General features: G+C 43.8%; 1 protein-coding gene across 1 annotated transcript in view; it reads left to right on the forward strand.

Annotated features, from left to right (window-relative positions):
• Positions 1-2712: 2712 nt before the first annotated feature.
• Positions 2713-20209, forward strand: part of ABCA13 (ATP binding cassette subfamily A member 13) — a 361430-nt gene continuing 343933 nt past the window's right edge. Inside the window, exon 1 of the mRNA XM_073239122.1 lies at positions 2713-3731. Coding sequence (XP_073095223.1) covers positions 3663-3731 — 69 coding nt within the window. The 5' untranslated portion in view covers positions 2713-3662. The remainder of the gene's footprint in view (positions 3732-20209) is intronic.

Here is a 20209-nt window from a genome sequence, read left to right on the forward strand (position 1 = left end):
CCCATGGCTCCAAAGACCATGGCTGGCAATGCCACGCAGCTGATGAGCAACAGGCCAGACCTGGAACTCCTGTCCAGCTGGTTCCAGTGCCAGAACTGACTGATTTCCAGTCATAGAACTCCAACCACCATCAGGCACCCCACTCCCACGCCACCACCCCTTCTCTCTCTCTGTTAGGAGGCCACCATTCCCTTCTCTCTCTGTGCTTTGTCCCACTTCCTGTTGGAGGTACTCATTACCTTCTGGTCTAATTGCCTCTGAGTTGTGTTAAGGGGGTGGATGGTTGGGATGGGTATTTACAGAGGAAGAGGGGAGGGAGAGAGAGAGTGGCAGAGGCTTTCTCCCATGACAGCACAGGCTGGCCTCCAACCCTGGGGCAGCCACTCCCCTGGCAGCTGGCGTTTTGGACCACCTGGCAGATTGCATCCATCAGCATCTGTAAAAGGAAAATATAGGTCTTGCTGAACATTGCAAGGAGAAGAAATGGAATGTGGGAAACTTGCGTAGGTGATGGAAGAGCTGGGAAGCATGGTAAGGTAACTCTGGAACTGGTGGTACTAGGAAGCCACTGCACCTCCAGGCTGGAGCTCAGGTTTATGGAGCCAGGGCCCCAGTAGGGGAGATGGGAGGCAGAAGGGAAGGAATTCTGTCTCTGCTCAGTGACCCCGCTCAGGGGGCTTCGCCACAGGAGCCTCCAGGGGTCTTTCTGTTCTTCTGCCCCCTGGGGCCTCTACTGGGGGCGAGGGCAGATGCACACCTGAGGTGGAGAACCTGGCCTTGGAAATGGCCAACCCCAGTCCCCTCCCCTCCAAGGCAGTCCTGTGGACACACACCTCTCTGCTTCAGCCTTTTTAGTGGGAGGTGAGCCGTTGGGGTGGGGGCCTCCCACCCCTCATCCTTCTGTGGCTGCACTAAAACTTACTCTGCATCCCCCCATGCTCCATCCAATCCTATTTTACTGCTATTATGTTATTATTACTTACAGTGCATGGCTTCTTCAGGGCTCTTCGGGATCTGAACAGAAGGGAAGGGAGAGAGGTGGGTGACAGCTGGAGTTGTGTTGGTTTGAAACCTGCAGGGCTCCCTGGGGGAGATCTGAACCTGCCTGGCATTGTGGACAGCAGGCGGAGAGGGAAGTCAGAGACAGACCCCTGGATGGGCACGGAAGGTGCATAAGCAAGGGGACTGACCCTCCAGCCTTGCCTGGACAGCCACGAAGGCAAGATCCCTGCCTTGGACACCAGACCTCAGAAGGTCCTCCCGAGGCCCCAGTGGGGCACATTCCACAGAAGGGAAGGTGGGGGCTTCTGATTGGTTGGGGCCAGGCTGAGGGTCAGCCTGCGGTCATATCCTCTCAATGACCTCGCCAACAAGCTGGCTGCTGGGCCATGGCGCCTCTGTGCAGAGTATGTGTGCATGTTGGGGGTGCTCTCATCACTGCTGTGAGCCCGAAGGACACAGGGGCAGTCAGTACTTGACTAGGTGGCTCCCAGTTACAATGACATGCAGGTAAGATGAGGGTGCTGGGTAAGCAGATTGGGTAGGGGACATGATGTGTGTCCTGGCTCTTCCAAGTAGGACATCAGTAGTGGCCATTTGATCCCACAGAATAACCAGGTGGTTGTCATGAAGACAATGGGAAGAACAAACGCAGTCAGAACTGACAGGTTCCAAAATGCAGACCCAGCCAGTGTACTGTGAGTTTATGCTATTGTGAGCTTGGCTAAATAGCTGAGAATACATAATTCACCTAAAATCATGTATTGAGGTGAAATTCACATCATATAAAATTAGCCGCCTGAGCATGAACCTCGCGTGGACATCCCGTACATTCACCACTCTCTGTGGTCACCCTTGCACCTGGTTCCACTGTCAGGAAAACCCACACCCATTAGACCGTTTCTCCTCCTCCTCCCCCAGCCACCACAACCACCAGCCTACTTCCTACATCTGTGAATTTATCTATTCTGGACATTTCCATTGGTAGGGAATCCTACAATATGTGCCTTTGCATCTGGCTTTCTCTTGGTAGTGTTTTCTGGATTCATCCACATTGTAGCATGTCAGAATTTCATTCCTTTTTATGCCCAGTAATATTCTCTTATGTGTACTTTCCACATTTTGTTGTTCATTCATCTGCTGATGGACACCCCTGTCATTTCCTCCTTTTGGTGAGTGAACTGTACTGTAATGACCATATGTGTACATGTATTTGTTTGAGGCCCTATTTTGAATTCTGTTAGGATATATACCTAGGAGTGGAAATTGCAAAGTCATATGGCAATTCTGTGTTTAACTAAAATCCACTTTTTCAGTCTTGGGTGGCAACTCATCCTCACTGGTGTAATAGTGATGTGGACGCAACGCTCGTGGTGGTGCTCCAGGAAATCAGTGGATGAAATGAAGTGCCTGACAATAAAATGGGGAAAACCCCATGGTTTTAACCAAGAATGATGCAAAATGTGGTAAGTGCTATTTGCAAGGGTACCTGGGGAGCAACACCCAGAAAGTAGGGCAGGGCTCTGAGGGGATGGGGGTGCAGGGAAGGTGTGGTGCCAGCATGGGGCAAACCCACTCTTGTGTGGTGACCTCATCCTGCTGGGGAATGGCCTCTACCAGTGCTGAAAAATGGGTAACAAACAATAAAATAACAACCTAAAACAATGTTCTTTTAAAAAAATGGGTTTGCAGGATAATTGAGAGTCAATTCCTCTGCTGAAGCCTGTGCCCTGTTCCTGTTGCAAAAGCCATTGATGGAACATTCACAGCTTGTGAAAACGCTTTATGAAATGGAGACCACAGAGTCCGCCTGCCTGACATTCCTCTGACCACAGTCGAGGGCAACAGGAACCTGGGAGCTCAGGCCCCCAGGACGGTGGGGCAACAGTCCACTGGAACGATGAATGTGTGCAGAATCCACCAAGACCCGGAGGCAACTGCAGGCTTGCTGATGCCTTCCAGCCTCCCAGAAGGTGCCCGAGAGCCCTCACCTGGCTCCCAGGGAGCCTGGCCAGTGGCCTGCCTCCGGGGCCACCAAGACGGATCACATATGGAGAGCGGCTCCCTGTCTGTCTTACTGAGTCATCTGGGCGATTTACTCGGAGGACAGGGTAAAGGCTGGCCCGCTCCCTGCTCCTGAAGCACAGGTTGCCCACCACTGGGGGGAAGTCTGTGAAGAGGGGCGTGAGGCACCACAACTGGCCTTGAACTCTAGGTGCCCTCCATCAGCACCTCTCCCAGACCAACCCTGCCTCCACCTCCTTCCCTCAGTTCCCAGCCATGGGACCTGGGAAGGGAACATGTGTTGCTAACTTTGTGGGGCAGCTGAGGTTTCAGGAGAGAGGAAGGTCTGATGCCATCTGACTGACATCTGGAAGGAGGGAGGGCAGGGATTCCCACTGCTCCGGGAAACATGTGGTGGGCAAGGGCCCACCACTGCCTCACGAAGCCCACGCCTCCCAAACTGGCCCAGTAGCAAAAGGGATGATTTCTCAACAGGTGCAGGGCAGGAGGGACATTCATGCGTGCCTTCTCCAGTCACCCGTAATTCTCTTGCATCACCTGCTTTTGTTGGGATTGACTAACGGGCACCATGCCTGCGCCCAGCCCTGAGACATAAGACGGCCAGCTGCCTGCCTGATGCCCAGAGCTGCTCAGCAGGCATGGGGCGGGCTGGGTGCCAGTTTCGGGCCCTGGTCTGGAAGAACTGGCTCTGCAGACTCCGGCACCCGGTGAGTTCTGAGGTCCCAGAGAGACCCTGAGGTGGGGACATTAGGCGCTGGCCTGCCTGCCCCACTTGCAGGGAACTGGAGGAGGGCAGCTCATTCAAGGTCACAGCCTGCCCCGAGGGCCAAGGTAGCTGAACACTCAGCCTATTGGGGCTGCAGCATGTTGTCAGAAAAAGGCTAATTTGGAAAAACTCTTAAAAAGGAGGAATTTGAACTAAATTGGTGTTTGGGCATCTGTTGTGAAAACTAAACTGAATCTTTTGGTTGAAGAGACTAGGATGAAGTGCACTTAATGCCCAAATACTGTATCACAGGCACCTAGTCCAGAGCACAAGTCTGTGCCTATGTAACCTGGGCTGCCGGTGCATTGGCTCAATGTTGCTCTTTCATGTCCATCTTTTGTGTTAATTCACATCTTTTTGGAACTGTATCCAAATTATATTGCAAGGCTCTCCTAGATCAGTTGGAATTGCTCAAACCAATCTTCCTGGGCTGGGAACACATTTTCCTCTGGGGGTTACACTTCCTCAAAATAAGGTAAATGCTAAAAAGGATGTTTACCTTTTCATGTGATGATCTTTAGGTTTAGAACAATTTCAGCTAGAAATTTGCACAGAAGTTTTAAGGTCAGCAATTCACAAGCAAGTCTTATGACGGATGGCTAGTGCATCTAGACATCTGTGTAACTGTTTTTCAGTTTATGAACAGCATGTGTTATTGACACATAGTTTGTTTTTTGGGAACTAAGCCTATTTTCCTATGAAGGAATTCTGTGGATAGAAGTTTCCTTGGGCGCTACAATTTCTGCTTTTAGTGTATCATCTCATTTAAACCTCAACAAAACAGCTCAGTGAAGTAGATGCCAGGACTGACTACCCTTCAGTATCAGACACTTGAATTGTTTAAACATTTTTCATGATTATTAATCCTGCTAAGATAAACATCCTCCTCAGAAATATTATATTTATTTATTTGAAGACTACTTATTTCAATGGTGATGCCTGCATCCCATCCATCTTAGCTGTATTTTTCTTTTTAGTATTTATCTTCTTGTAACATTTCACAAATACATTTACTAGTTTCCTTTGGAGCCCCACTAGTATCTCAGATTCATGAGAGCAGGGAAATTTTTCTGATATTTCCTAGCACCCATACAGTGCCTGGCATGCAGTAAGTGTTCAATAACTACTTGTTGAGAGGGAGAAAGAAGGCAGGAAAACAGTAGTTTATGGCATGTCTGCTATGTGCTAGGCACTTGGAACAGAGGAAAGCAATGGAATATGCAATCACATATTTAATGAGCCTACTTCCAGGCCTCTGTCCCACAGATGTCCCTGCACAATGGGGAAATGATACTTACACAGGGCCATTCATTACAGTACTGCTGATATTTGAAACAACTCAAGGCGTTCAGTGCAGGGAACTGGGATCCCACCTCTGACAGCCACTTACTAGGTTACTGTGTAAGCGCATTTCTTAACTTGGTTTTCCTCCCTATAAAAGGAGATGGTTTGTAAGGATTGAATGAGTTAGTGCGTATAATGTGCTTGCAACAGAGCCCAGCCTAGAAGTGGGACGTGTTTTCTTATTTGACCAAAGTATGGATGCGGTAGACACGGGTAGGTGATGCCCGAGCAGTGTGAGGCCAGGTGAGGGTGCTGAGGCTCCTGTGGGCATAGTTGGGCTGCCACGGCCCGGAAGGATGCGATGTAGCTGCAGCCCTCTGGGCCATGGTACTGGCACTGTTGAGGCCAGGCCCCTCTGGGCGAATGCCTTTAAGCTGATCCATCTTCCCCAGCTAGTTTGTGTCTCCTCTGTCAATGTGTGCATTCTTTGTGCCCTGCAGCTTCCTGGCTCTGGCAACGGGGAGCCAACATGTGGGATAACCGATCTGACTGGTGATTAAACGACCTCTGATAAATGTTTACTAGGTGAACAAGAACTAGGCGCCATTGTGAGATGGCTGTACTATTGAGGGAAACATGTCTGTTTTCATATTTACTTAAAAAGCTCCTACATTATGTTCTTATTGTTGTAGTTCCTTTAGAAAATGCTTTGTTATGGGCATTTCAAACAGCAAAATAGAATAGCTTAGAATGGATAAACAGTGCTACCATACTTATCTTCATACTTAGCTTTATAGATTGTTGAAACTACACCATTCTTGGGAAAAAAATGAACTCAAATAGAAGAATGTTTTATAACTGTTTTAATGCCACTTATTTTTTTCCACTTGATTTTTATTTATTGCACAAATAGTCCTATAACAATAAGGAAAACTTTGAATGTTATCTAATATTCCCTTATCCTAATATGCCTGCTACTTTTATGGTCTTTTCTTGTCATTAGGCATATATAATGCAATGTTTTTGCATAATTAAAGTCAGAGTTTTTTCGCATTTTTCCCCCCACTCAGCATTTTAAGCCCAACACTTTAAAAGTTGTTGTTTGGTCTTCCTATTTAATGGTCCTATTGCCTAATAGTCCATCCACTGGATACACATTATTTATTCAACCATTTCCTTATGTTGGACTCTAAGGTGCTCCCTAGCTCTTACTGTTGTGGGTAGCAGCTTTATGCCTGAAGGATGCATCTTCTACCAGCTTGTTCCACCTGAATGATTTCCTGGAGCAGGGTTTCTGGGTCAGAGTTCAAGACACCAGTGTTGGGCAGGTCCATAGAGTTGACAGTGCCCCCAGGAGCATCCGTCAGGGCCATTTCTGAGCAATCTTGCCAATGCTGGCAAACGTCCACTGGCTGTGAGCCATGCTCCTCCACATGAATGTATATATTCATTTTTACATCTCATTCTAACAGAAAATGAGTCTAATTCATTGCATCTTGTTTTAATAATTTAATAACAAGAACAAGGAAAAACAACATAAGCCAAGTCTCTGTGGTGTGCATATCTCCTGTTGGTGTTTCATTGAAGAGGGGGGCTGACCCATGTTGTGCAGGTGCTCGTGGGGCAGTGGCTCTCCTCCGGGCTGCCTCCTGTCTCCTGCTCTGGTGGGCCCCCCTCTCAGCTCTGTGTCCCCTCCACCTCTGTGTGACTGCCCCGGCGGCCCTGGGTTGGACAGCACGCTGACCCCTTACTCCTATCAGTGTGAGCTGATGCAAGCCTTTTGGCTTTGGTGGGCATTAATGAAGACATGGAGCATAGAGCAATGCAAGGACATCACTGTCCTAGAATGCTGTGGTGCACCACCAACCAGAGGTCAAAGGGGGCTGGTGGAAATAAGAAAACGCTACAGTGTTTTACCATGAGCACACTTCTGGCTGTCGACATAGCACCCCAGGTCCACACAAACATCCAAGGGCAGGGACTGGCCAATAAGTGAAGCCCACCAAGGAGGAGCCCCACGTTTGCTCACACTTGTCTGCTCTGGTCTCTAGTGATCTCTGAGTTGCAGGACCTCCAGCCTTAGGTGGCTCTGGCCCCTCAGGAAGCCTCCATGGAGGAACTGTGGTCCAGGTCCACAGCCGGTGGCCTGGCCCCATTCAGACTCTCCAGGGCTGCGTCTGGCCTAAGCCCAAGAATGGAGCCTGCTGGTCCTTGCCCGCTCCCAGATGGCAGTGGTGGTGGTGCTCAGTCCTGCTCGCCTTGGTGCACCAGCACTTAGTGAGAGCTGACAGTGTGGCTCCTGTGCTTTACAGATCCTGGGGTGGGATGTCCTCACTGGCTAGCTGGTCAGACATGGAACCTGGGAAGCAGTCCTGAAAGGTGACCTGCTGGCCCTGTGCATCCCCCACACCCCACTTCTGAGCAGTGACTCCAGGAGACCTTCACCCACACTCCCACAGAACTGTGACTCAGTGCTGCTGGGCTAGACAGAATGGGGAGGCATGGGCATTCCCAGGGCAGCGCAGCAGCCTCATGCCAGGCTCAGCGCTCCCCATGGTCACGGGGAAATCGCATTTCCCTGTGGAGACCATGCAGATAGCTCACATGGCCCACTTTTCTCCTCTGGTTGAACGGTGTCTCGGAGCTGGTGTCTGCGGCTTGCAGAGCTCTAGGCTCTGACTTGAGGGATTGTCTGGAAAGCTGCAGAATAATTTAGCTTCTCCCTGGCTAGGTAGAGAGACAAAGTGGATTGCCCTTCTGCAGGCCTAGGGTGCACGAGGTTGGCCTGGGCTGCCCTGCCGCTAGGCCTCACCCCCGACTAGGCCCCAGGAGGAAAGTGGCCAGGTCACTGAAGGTCACTCTGATGTGGCTCAGGTCACTCAGAACAGTGGTCTAAGAAGAGTGGTGCAGAAATCGAATTATTGAAAAGCTTGGCTGTTTCAGGTTTGTGTGCTTTAAACCCTTACAACCCCATGTCTGCAGGCAGGCCTCTCTCATTCTGACTAATCTTAATTTGCTTCTAATCCTGTAATGTGAGCTCACTTTCCTTCTCCTGCTCTCAGAGGCACCACACCTGGGAACAGCTGTGAAGGTCAGGGAGCATCCTGGTAAAGCAAATGTTTTATTCAGTCAGCATTCTTTGTGTCCTGCACCATGGCCCAAGCTTAAAAATGTAAAAATATCCAGTTTTTCAAAGGCATGGAAAACCCACTGAATTTCAAGAACAAGGCATCCAATTTCCTATTTCCCAATTTGATTGTTGGGGTGGAAAGAAAATAAAAATCCTCTTAACATCGTTATTTGGATGAAATTGTTATCAGCACATCAGAGGGAAAACTGCAAGGTCCTCAAAAAGCTGGGTCTGGAAGATTTTATTTGGGATGGTAGATTTGGGTGACTTCTATGGAAGAAAAAGAAAGGCCCCAAACCAAAACCAAAATACGAAGACCTCTTCTCTTCCCCAGAGGCACTTCTGAGCCAGGACTGGGGGCCTCCTTGGGATTCGGGAGTTGCTGTGGTTTATTTACTTTGGCCCGGACACTTGGGTGTTTCAATTACAAGAAAGACGACAAACAAGCAAACAGACCTCCTGGCAATGAAACCTCCAGAGACCAGGGCGAAGGTGGCCTTGGGTTGTCTTATGAGCTGGTGTTAGAGGCAGCTGTCTCCTGGGAAACCATCTGCATTGCCGAGCACATTAATTTTGTCAGCTTAGAGTACCATCCACCCTGCCCTAGTCCTTGTCATCCTGCTTTGCAGCCCTGGTGGGGTTCCCATCCCCACCACCTGCTGTGAGCAGGAGGGCTCCTGTGCCCAGGCCCACCCAGTCCTGGCCAGAGTGCTGGGGGCTGGTGCTGGGCAGGTCCCGGGTGTGCTCACAGGCACCCTCAGCCTTTGGGTCTGCAGCTGCAGCCCTGGCAGAGCCAGTTCCGTGCATCCCGGAGTGCCTGTTTGGAAAACGACTGTTCCTTAGGGATGAGTGGCAGGGGCCTCTGCTGCCCTTTTTGAGTTTGGTACAGACTTAAGGATGGGGGTGGGCATGGGCTGGCTGTGAAGGATGAGAATGAACATGGGCACAGGGTTGTGCTGGGGCCTCGCCAGCTGAGCGTGGGCCTCCTCTGCCCCTTCTCCTTCCAGGTGGACTTGGGTCACATGACTGAGCCCCTTGCATCTGTTTTCTCCCCTGGCCAGTCAGTGACTTGTTGAGCCCAGTACCCCAGTGATCTCCGTCCTCCCTACATTCCTGCAGGATGGGACCTCCCAGTCCCACATGCAGGTGCAGGACCCAGCCAACCTGGTGCTGTGGGGCTTGCCTGGCCCTGGAGAGTGTGGCCAGCCCTGGCCCACGTCCAGCCCACGGTTGCCTGTTCAGTGCCCAGGGCTCTCCCATTTCCTCCAGAAATAGCTCTGAAAAAGCATGTGCTGAATTTATGTGTTGAAGACCAGGGTGGGTAAATAGGACAACATGCCACCACACACCGAGAAGCAGGGAATTCCCTCCTGCACGCAGTGGCTTCAGCCACCTGGGCCACTGCTTCGTCAGGAGCTGGGGGAATGATGCCAGCCCTAGCACAGCCCTGACCTCTGTTGACAGGCAATGCTGGCATACTGGGGGCATTTCTGTTGTGGGGACTCCCTCGTGGAATCATGACCATACCCACACATCGCTCTTGATATGTCACATTGTGTGGAATGTTGCCTTAATGCTTGTCATGCTGGCCCGCTTAAAACATACTAGTCCCAGGACAAGCTCTACCCAGCGCGGTGGCTGAGCCAGAGGGGAGTGTGATTATTTTCCACCCCCCAGGTCCATGCGCCGGCCTCTTTCTCAGAAGGCATGTATGATGCCCATGAGGCCCACTGGCGTGTGCAGTGGTGAGCAGGCCTGTGGTCTGCCCCTGAAAATTTACTACATGCACATGGCATGGAAGGTTTATTTAATTGTCTACTTTCAGGGATTAGTGTGGGTAGGAACATTTTTTATATGTATTTTTGCTCATACAAATTGCTCACCAAATTCTTTTCCTATTTCACAATTTGAGGCCTGGTGATTTTCTCCCGCGGTGTGATTGCTAAGGCCTCACTATGTGTACAAAAAATTTTCTGCCATTATTTATGCTCTTTTTATTTCCTTACGTTTCTTGTTCACATTTAATCTGCATATCTAATAATACCTCTTCCTCTTCTTTGAAGTGTCATAATTTCAGAACCGTGGGATTGTACTTCATTTGTCTATAGGTTTGGTCAATATTCTTTTCTTGCTTTTCTAGAATTAAACTTACTTTGTTTCAGATTTTCTTCCACTAAGAGTGTACTTTTGAGTACTGTGTAAGGCTTTAGTTTATCTTAAAAAAAGAAATCCCAATTCAAGAGGCCTGACCCCATTGTTGAGTTCTTCCTTGCCTCTTCCCAAAAAGGTTGTCTTTTCTTATGTTTTGAAACATGGTAGAATGTTTTTGGACTTCTTAAGCTATTTCATTGGGCTATACTTACGTTTCTGTACTGGATTTGTCTTTTAAAAAGCATTTATAGTTTATAATATGTTCTGACATATTATAGAACTATAATCTTTCTAGCTCATCTTTTTCCTTCAGAGTTTTCGGAATGTATTTGCTCACCAATTATATTTTAGAATCGTTTTGAATTAAAAAATTATCCCAGCTGGTATTTTAAGTGGAACTGGAGTCATTGTGAATGGGCCTTGGGGTGGGAGGGCTGTCACAGTCCCCCATCACCATGTCCCCTCCCTCGTGTCCCTGTGGACAGGGGACTTCACTCCCTGGATATTGTCTCCATGCTTCTTCTGATTGCCCTTGACCCCTGCCTCCTTTCCATTGCAACCTTCTGTGTGCCTACTGGACTTGGCAGGAAACAATGTCAAAATTACCTTTTTTCTTTTCTTTAAATGTATTTTAGACACCTTCTCGATTGTGTCCTTGTGAAAAGTTCATTGACTTGGAATCTCTGGGTTGAAGAGCCTGCACACTTACAGTATTGCAGTGTATCACTCACAAGGCTCCCAGAGGTCATACAAATGTGCATGTCATACCTGGGTCCACATTTAACTGGGATGATTTGTTTGCTTGTCTCTTTCAGGTCCTTGGAGGAAGGACTTACTGCCCCTTCTTTGTGGCTCACTCCCTAAACTCTGGCATAGTGCTGGAAAGAGTGGGTGCTGCATGTGTGTTAAAGGGATGATTATTGAAAGAAAAGCAATTGTTTTTCACTATAAAGCAGCTAAAAAACAAAAAAATAAGGAAAGGGAGAGAGTCTTTTTGTTCCTTTCTCTCAGCACCCAACTAAGTCAGTATCCAGCTTACAGATTTGCAAAAGGTCCCATAAGGGGAAATTTTGGACCAATGGTGAGTTCTTTGGAAGTCCCAGCTCTGAACCACACTGGATTTGGGGCAGGTCAGCTGTGCTGAGACCTGTTATTTAGTTTTGACTCATGCTTTGTTTGAACCCCCTTTTCTTGCAGATTTTATGGCAAGGACCATAATACTTCTGGGAAAGTCTCCTCTTCTAAGAGGCTGGCATACAGGATCTTTTGTGCCCCAGAGAGACAAAATAGAATTTCACACTCACTGCAAAGTGCTTTGTTTCCAAGGACCAGGCTTATGATAAGCTTTACTTCAGCTTCCTTGATATTCTAAACTTACTGTGATTGTTTCCTGCTCTCAGCCAATGAGATCCTTGCCCCTCTGAAGTGCTCTCTTTCTTCTTAATTCATTTACAATTTTATCCTTTGTCCCAAAGCATTTTATTCTGTGCTTTTGTTTTCAGTTGTAACCAAAGCCACATGCTGCTAGAGCAACTTGGAGGATTTAAAAATGGGTTTAAACTGAGTCTGTGAGATGATTTGTTCAGTGAGATGGAAAATTACTTATTTAATCTGCAGGCCTAAGATGCAGTCTGGGTCCCATTGAAAGCTAGTTCAAGGACACCAGGCAAAATAATGATCATTTTTGTTTCCAGTGTGTAAAATTGGCACAAAATACCTCACTGGTTGTTGGAAGGATAAAATAATAGAAGAGCAAGGGCTTGCAAACACTCCAGGGCTGTGCAAATGATCCAAACGAGGCTGGGTTGGGTCCTGCTTACATCTGCATCCTGGGACTTCACTCACGGATGGATGCAAACAACCTGCTCCATCTGCTTCCATGCACATCCGCTTAGCCTCCCAGGCCCAGGCTTAGTCACATGTGTCCACCACTATTTCCCCAGTGCCTGACACATGGTACCCACTTCCTGATGAACAGATGAATGAGCAGACTTATTTTTATTGCTCCAATACACTGCAATGTATTGATACATTCTCCTATTTTTTTTGGCATGACTTTGACTTTTTTTCATTCACAAATAATGTAAGCATTCTTGAGTACATCTCTTGGTTCATATATGGAATTACCTTCTCAACAACTATTAGGTTGAACCTTCTTTATAGGCTAAAACCAGTCTAATACAGATAAATTAAAATGGTCCAGCCTGTTATGTAGTTGTTAAAATATATGGGTCATAGAATTTGGACAACTTCAGCTTTACTGAGACTGTCAGGCTGACCTCTAAATTTCCTGTTGACCCCTGTCCTCATGCACACTTGGTGTTGTCAGACTCTTACTTTTTCCCAACTGGTGGATGTGAGATGGTACCTCATTGGGGTTTAATTTATATCTTACTGTGAACTACTGACATTGAGCATCCATTCGTATACTTGTGAGGTGTTTGTAATTTGCCCTTGCCTCCTCATTACCTTCTAAATGTTTTCTGTTAGGTGATCTCATTGATTTCTAGGCCTGTGTATATATTCTGTATATTACATTGTCAGTTGTGCATGTGGAAATAGATTCTTCAAGTCTGTGGCTGATCTCACTTGTGAAATAGCTTTTCTTAAGCATAGAGATTTTAATTTTTAGCACAGATTAATTTTCTTTTGTGGTTTGTGTTTTCTTGTGTCTTATATAAGAAAAACAAGACATGAAGAAGATGCTCTATGTTTTCTTATAAACATCTTAAAAATTCCTTTTTTCCTACATTTAGAGCTTTGTGCCTGAGGAGTGGTAAGAATCCAATCCCCTCCCTACCCGCTGGTCCCCACTTTGAGGATCATGATATGTGGCACAATTTACTGAATAGCAGTTTTTTTCCCATTGATCCACTGAGACCGCCTTTCTCCTATGTGAAGACTCTATAAATATGCAAACTTCTGTTCCTGGGCTCTCTATGCTTCCATGTTGTTGAACTAATAGCACACGGTCTTACTATTATTTATAGGAAATTTTGATATGTGGGAGAGCAAATTTTTTCAACCCGTTGGTAAAAATCTCCTTGCATATTTTTGACCTTTGTTTTTGCAAATGCATTCTAGAACCAGCTCATTAAATCTGACAACAGCAAAATCAAAATAAAATTGAACACATGTAACTCCATTGGAATTGCATTGAACCTACATACCCATTGGGTAGAATTCACATCTTTGTGATGCTGATATTTTGTGTGCATTAATGATGTTCATCTGTTCACTTAGGTAACTTAGGTTCTTTTTGGTGTCCTTCAATGAAGTGTCATAATTTTGTTCATGAAATAATTGCACATATTTCAGTTAGATTTTTTTTCTTTCAGGTACCTTATACTTTTTACTGATAATACAAATGGTTCTTATTTAAAAAATACCTTCTCTTACTGATTCTCGGTCTGGAGAATTATTGTGAGACAGGTATTGAATTCTTCTCCTATGAAAGTAAATCTGGAATTTTCTTGGTATAGTTCTATCAGTTGTGGCTTTATAAAGCCTGAGGATATTTGTTAAGTATAAAAATGCACCAACTTACTGCATATTCCTATCATATCATTTTTTTATTGGGTGGTGGTCCTCTTTATATCTAATGGTGCTCTTTGTCTTTAAGTCTCTTGTCTGACATTGCCATACCTAATTTGTTTAATATTTACCTAGTATTTTTTAAAATCTCTTCATTTCCAACCAGTCGGTGTCCTTATTTTATCTATTTTAAATGGCACATAGTTTTTCTTTTTAAAATCAAGCGTGAGAAATCCTTATCTTTCTGTGAGTTTAATGCAAACATTTATTGAAATCTAAGCATATTCGTTTCTTTAGTGTAAGTCTTTAGTCTTTAGTTGGATAACTTGATTTCTGATTAACTGAAAATTTTCTTTTACCATCATTGTTGAGAGGCTTTTTCCTGGGTACACAATTTTAGATTAAGGGAATTTCTCCAAGCCATCTAAAAATATGTAATTATTTTCTGGTATTTTGCTATTGATGAGTCCTTGGGAAGTAATTATTCCTAGGAAGTAGTATGTCTATTTCACAAACTGCTATTGAGATGTTCTCTTTGACTTAGTGACACCGAAGTTTTTAATGTAGATTTAAGTTTCCTAGTAAATGTTCTATTTCCTCTTATCAATGGATTTGTGTCTATCATATGTTCTGAAAAATTCTCCATTAGCTATTTAAATATTGCCTGACCTACTTGCTCTACATTTACCTTGAGGGGATTCTCTCCTTATAACTGTAATGATTCAACTCATGACTTATTTTTTTTTAACATTTTTTTTGACATTCCTCTCCTCCAGCGACTTGGAGATTTCTCTTACTTCTGGAAGAGCAGCTGTGCAACATACATGACATTCCTGCAGTGGTTCTCCCCTTGCTTCTAGTCAGCTGGCTGGAACCAAAGTGATACTACTGGATTTTGAAATTTGTCTGGTTTTCATTTGAGGGGGTTTCATTGCTATGCTATTCCTCCCCTCAGGGTTCATGGTTCATAAATTTTCAGTGTCCTTTCATGATTGAGAACACGTGTGGGTTCATTCTTTTTTGGCTGGGTATCATATATTTGTCACACTTTCTTTCTGTTGGAACCAGACTTTTTTTTTTGTCAGTTTCTGTTTTTTATTTTATTTTAATTAAGGTATCATTGATATACAATCTTATGAAGGTTTCACATGAGCAACATTGTGGTTTCGACATTAACCCATATTATCAAGTGCCCCCCAAACCCACCCTATTACAGTCACTGTCCATCAGCATAGTAAGAAGCTATAGAGTCACCACTTTTTCTATGCTATACTGCCTTCCCTGTGACTTACCTATATTGTGTGTGCTAATTATAATTCTCTTTAATCCCCTTCTCCCTCCTTCCCCACCTGCCCTCACCCTCCCCTCCCCTTTGGTAACCACTAGTCCCTTCTTGGAGTCTGTGAGTCTGCTGCTGTTTTGTTCCTTCAGTTTTGCTTTGTTGTTGTACTCCATAAATGAGGGAAATCATTTGGTACTTGTCTTTCTCTGCCTGAAACAGACTGGTTTTTAACCCCCTTGTCAGTGTGTTGCCCCCATCCCCCATCTAGACACCTGTAGTATTCTTTCCTTATCTTTGAAGTTCAATAGCTGTAATTCAACTATACTTTTGTTTTGTATTTTTCCTGAAATACAACATACCCTTTCTGTCTTCAAATAAAATCTTTTCTATTTCAGGTAAATTCTCCTGTGTTACATCTTTGAGCATATTTTGTGTTCCATTTGTTGGATTCTCTACTTCAGGGGTGGTTATTACTTTTAAGTTGCATAGCTTTTGTTTTTCAAAGACATTAGCTTTTCTGTGTTAATATTTTTGCCTTTAAAATTGTTAAAAAAAAACACTGTTATCTCAAACTGTTTCTCCAATGCAAAAATTCAAATATAAACAGGTCTTACTCTTTTTGTGGTTTCTAAATCATTTCAAATTCCACAGTGATGATTTTTTCTGGTTATTTTTTCCTTAGGTCTGCAAACTCTTATTAATCATCTTTTTCTGAGCTCTAGCTTTGTGAAAATTTGTTCTTACTAAGTTCTTCTTCTTTATGAGACAGTTATAAAGAGAGTCTTCATTTTATTTGAGTTGTTTCTTTTCCAGTCATGCTTTATGACTTTCTTTTTCTTGCTTTTCTTATTTGTTTTCCCCCAGAATGTTGAGACAGCTGATAGAAAGATAGCTGTCCTTCTTTTAATCTGACTCATACTTGGACAGCTCAGCGCAGGAGTTACATTTGCTCTTCACTCTCTTTTCAATAAATCTGAGACTAGTTTGTTTTCTCCTTCCAACTGTAGTGCATTCTCTGAGCGTATCCTGCGTTTGCCAAATTTCTATAGCAGGAGGGCTGGTTGGGATGATGGTGGGAATGAGTCGGGGGCCCTCCTGATATGAGATGCAATTATTATTAGACCAGCTGGGTTCTGTGTTTACCTTTGAAATTTTGTTCAATCTTTTATACCATATTCACTCCATGTAGTTGGGGGAATTATTCTCCAACTTTAGATTCTTTTCACATTATTGTGTGAAGCCCTAGAAGCTTCTTCAGCAGTCAGCCTCATTGTTCATCTTCCATGTTTCATGTGATCATTCCCAGCAGCAATTTCCTCGACTCTTCGGTTAGAGGAAGGAGACAAGGAAATCCCTTCAGGGTGCTCATCAGGTATGGGGGTCCCCCTGGGGGTGCGAGCTTTGGAGGTTCTGGGCTGAGTTAGGACTGAGCCATGGTGGGCTGGCTCGATCTGCTCTAGGCATTTGTTTCTTGACATTTTTGTAGTTTTTTGTGTTAGGTGAAGACAGGTTGTCTAATTTCTTTTCTTTTTTCCCTTTTCATGTTGTCTGGGTGAAGAAAACGTTTATGAGGAAGTTTCAATATGTCATTTTACCCAGGGGCCCTTTATGGACATATTTGTGTGTATGTATTATTAAGGTCTCCCCAAATGTTATTGTATCTCAGTTGTGCTGAAGGAACTGAGCAAGTGGCATCCAAGAAAATCATGGCAAGGGGTACTTGGGATGTGAAATCTGGGGCTGTGGTGCTGGACACTTTTGCCATTTGGTGGGCGCTTCCCTCCTGGGACTGTTGGGAGGGAGGGTGCTGTGGTTGTTTGGAAGGGTGGCTATGGTTCTGCAAGCACTTGTTTGTTTACCAGATGGTTGTTTCTCTCAGGAGCAGGGTTCCCAGCATGAACTCCTGGCTGCCCTTGGCCTGCACTAATGTCTATTTTTCCTTGTGCCCTTTCTAGTGTTGAGAAGCCACTCCTGGGGGGCCTGAGGTGTGGGAGATGTAGGGAAACACAAATTTAACCAGATAGCATTCCCACTTATCAAGGATAAGATTAAAAATGTGAAACAAGATTTAAGGATAATAATGACACATGAGAAGAAAAACATGATGCAAAAATGTGATGGGAAAGACAAGACTGCTTTTGCATACCTGCAGAGAAGCAGTCTCCTGAAAGGAGGTGATTCATAGTCTTATAATGGACAATGGCACAGCAGAACTGGGGACCTTGATATATTTCTTTTTCGAATGCAGTAATTTGAAATTCAGAACAATGGAAGATTTTCCTACCAGTGCTTTACAGAGGGCTCAGTGATTGGCTTGTAAATAAAAAACAGATTATTTTTTAGGTTTAATTGGGATTTTGTTTTTATTTCAAGATCCTCAAAGATACCTCTCAACTACAGATGTAGTGTTTTTTTTTATTAAAGTATCATTGATATACAATGTTATAAAGGTTTCACATGAGCAACACTGTGGTTACTACATTCACCCATATTATCAAGCCCACCCTCCACACACCCCATTGCAGTCACTGTCCATCAGCTTAGTAAGATGCTATAGATTTACTACTTGTCTTCTCTGTGCTATACTGCCTTCCCCGTGACCCCCCTACATTATGTGCGCTAATCTTAATGCCCCTTAATCCCCTTCTCCCTCCTTCTCCACCCACCCTCCCCAACCCCCTTCCCTTTCATAATTGCTAGTCTCTTCTTGGGTTCTGTGAGTCTGCTGCTGTTTTGTTTCTTCAGTTTTGCTTTGTTGTTATACTCCACAAAAGAGTAAAATCATTTGGTACTTGTCTTTCTCTGCCTGGCTTATTTCACTGAGCATAATACCCTCTAGCTCCATCCACGTTGTTGCAAATGGTAGGATCTGTTTTCTTCTTATGGCTGGATGATATTCCATTGTGTATATATACCACCTCTTCTTTATCCATTCATCTATTGATGGACACTTAGGTTGCTTCCATATCTTTGCTATTGTAAATAGTACTGCAATAAACATAGGGGTGCATATGTCTTTTTGAATCTGGGATCTTGTTTTCTTCATGTAAATCCCAAGGAGTGGAATTCCTGGGTCAAATGATATGTTTATTTTTAGTTTTTTGAGGAATGTCATATTGCTTTCCACAATGGTTGAACTAATTTACATTCCCACCAGTAGTGTAGGAGGGTTGCCCTTTCTCTGCATCCTCACCAGCATTTGTTGTTCCTTGTCTTTTGAATGTTGGCCATCCTTACTGTTGTGAGGTGATATGTCATTGTGGTTTTAATTTACATTTCCCTGATAATTAATAATGTGGAGCATCTTTTCATGTACCTGTTGGCCATCTGAATTTCTTCTTTGGAGAAATGTCTGTTCAGATCCTCAACCCATTTTTCAATCAGGTTATTTGCTTTTTGGGTGTTGAGGCATGTGAGTTCTTTATATATTTTGGATATTAACCCCTTATCAGATAAATTGTTTACAAATATATTCTCTAATACTGCAGGATGCCTATTTGTTCTACTGATGATGTCCTTTGCTGTAAAGAAACTTTTTAGTTTGATGTAGTCCCATTTGTTCATTTTTGCTTTTGTTTCTCTTGCCCAAAGAGATGTGTTCAGGAAAAAATTGCTCATGTTTATATTCAGGAGATTTTTGCCTATGTTTTCTTCCAAGAGTTTTATGTTTCATGACTTACATTCAGGTCTTTGATCCATTTTGAGTTTACTTTTGTGTATGGTGTTAGGCAATAATCCAGTTTCAGTCTCTTACATGGAAGTGTCCAGTTTTGCCAACACCAGCTGTTGAAGAGGCTGTCATTTCCCCATTGTATGTCTATGGCTCCTTTATCGTATATTAATTGACTGTATATGCTTGGGTTTATATCTGGGCTCTCTATTCTGTTCCATTGATCTATGGGTCTGTTCTTGTCTTCATCCCAAATTGTTTTGATTACTGTGACTTTGTAGTAGAACTTGAAGTTGGGGAGTGTAATCCCCTCAGCTTTATTCTTCCTTTTCAAGATTGCTTTGGCTATTCAGGGTCTTTTGTGGTTCCATGTGAATTTTAGAACTATTTTCTCTAGTTTGTTGAAGAATGCTGTTGGTACAGAGGTAGTGTTTTTAAAGCTAGTTATTTTAAAGCAAGTTGAAACTGGAGATTTGCCATTTATTTTATAATTAGATTCATAAATATTTGTAATTCAACAGTTCTACCAATTTTAATTTTGACTTGACAAGGTCCCTTGAATTACAGTGTCCCTTATGTATAGGAAAAAAAATCTAAATGCTGTAAATAAAAAGACTGATAAATTGCATCAAAGATTTTCACAAAAAAAAAAGGCAAATAATACATCAGGGAAATGTTTGCAATACTTAAAACCAACAAAGGGCCTAATTTTAATTAGAAAAGAAAAACAAGAAACAATAATTTGCAATCCAGTAAAAAACCAATTTAATAGAAAAATGGGCACAGAGAAGAATAAGGAGTTTACAAGGAATTATTATATACTTACGAAAAATGCTTTATCTTAATAATTAAAGAAATGTTATTTTTTTTTTACATATCAGTTTGACAAAAAGTTCAACCAAAGTCTGTTAACCTCAGATGGTATTGAGAGTGTGATTGGCATGAGTAATGACTGGTTTTGCTGTTATTGAGAGCATGTGATTATATCTATCCAAATTAAAAATCTAAATTAAAAATTGCATACACTTTGACTAGTAATCTCATTTAGAAATGTTCCCTCATAGTTATACCTATAAGTCAGCCAAACATGTACAGAAAACTCATGATAGGTATACTTTCTATATTTTTTCACATTTATATTCAGCCATAATTAATTGTGGAATCTTTCCCACTACATCCATACCCCATACTTGAAGAAATTATTAATTTTTTACAGAAAAGGAACAAAATGACTTAAATAGATTGTGGTTTTCTGAGTGCTCTTGACCTTTCTTTCTGGTTTAATTATGATCCTTTGAGCTAGAGGGTGAATTCCTGTGGATGCTTTCTCTGTTATCAGGTTGTATGATATTGGATTTCAGCACTTGG

The sequence above is a fragment of the Manis javanica genome, chromosome 6 (genome assembly GCF_040802235.1).
Source record: "Manis javanica isolate MJ-LG chromosome 6, MJ_LKY, whole genome shotgun sequence".
Classification (NCBI taxonomy): domain Eukaryota; kingdom Metazoa; phylum Chordata; class Mammalia; order Pholidota; family Manidae; genus Manis; species Manis javanica.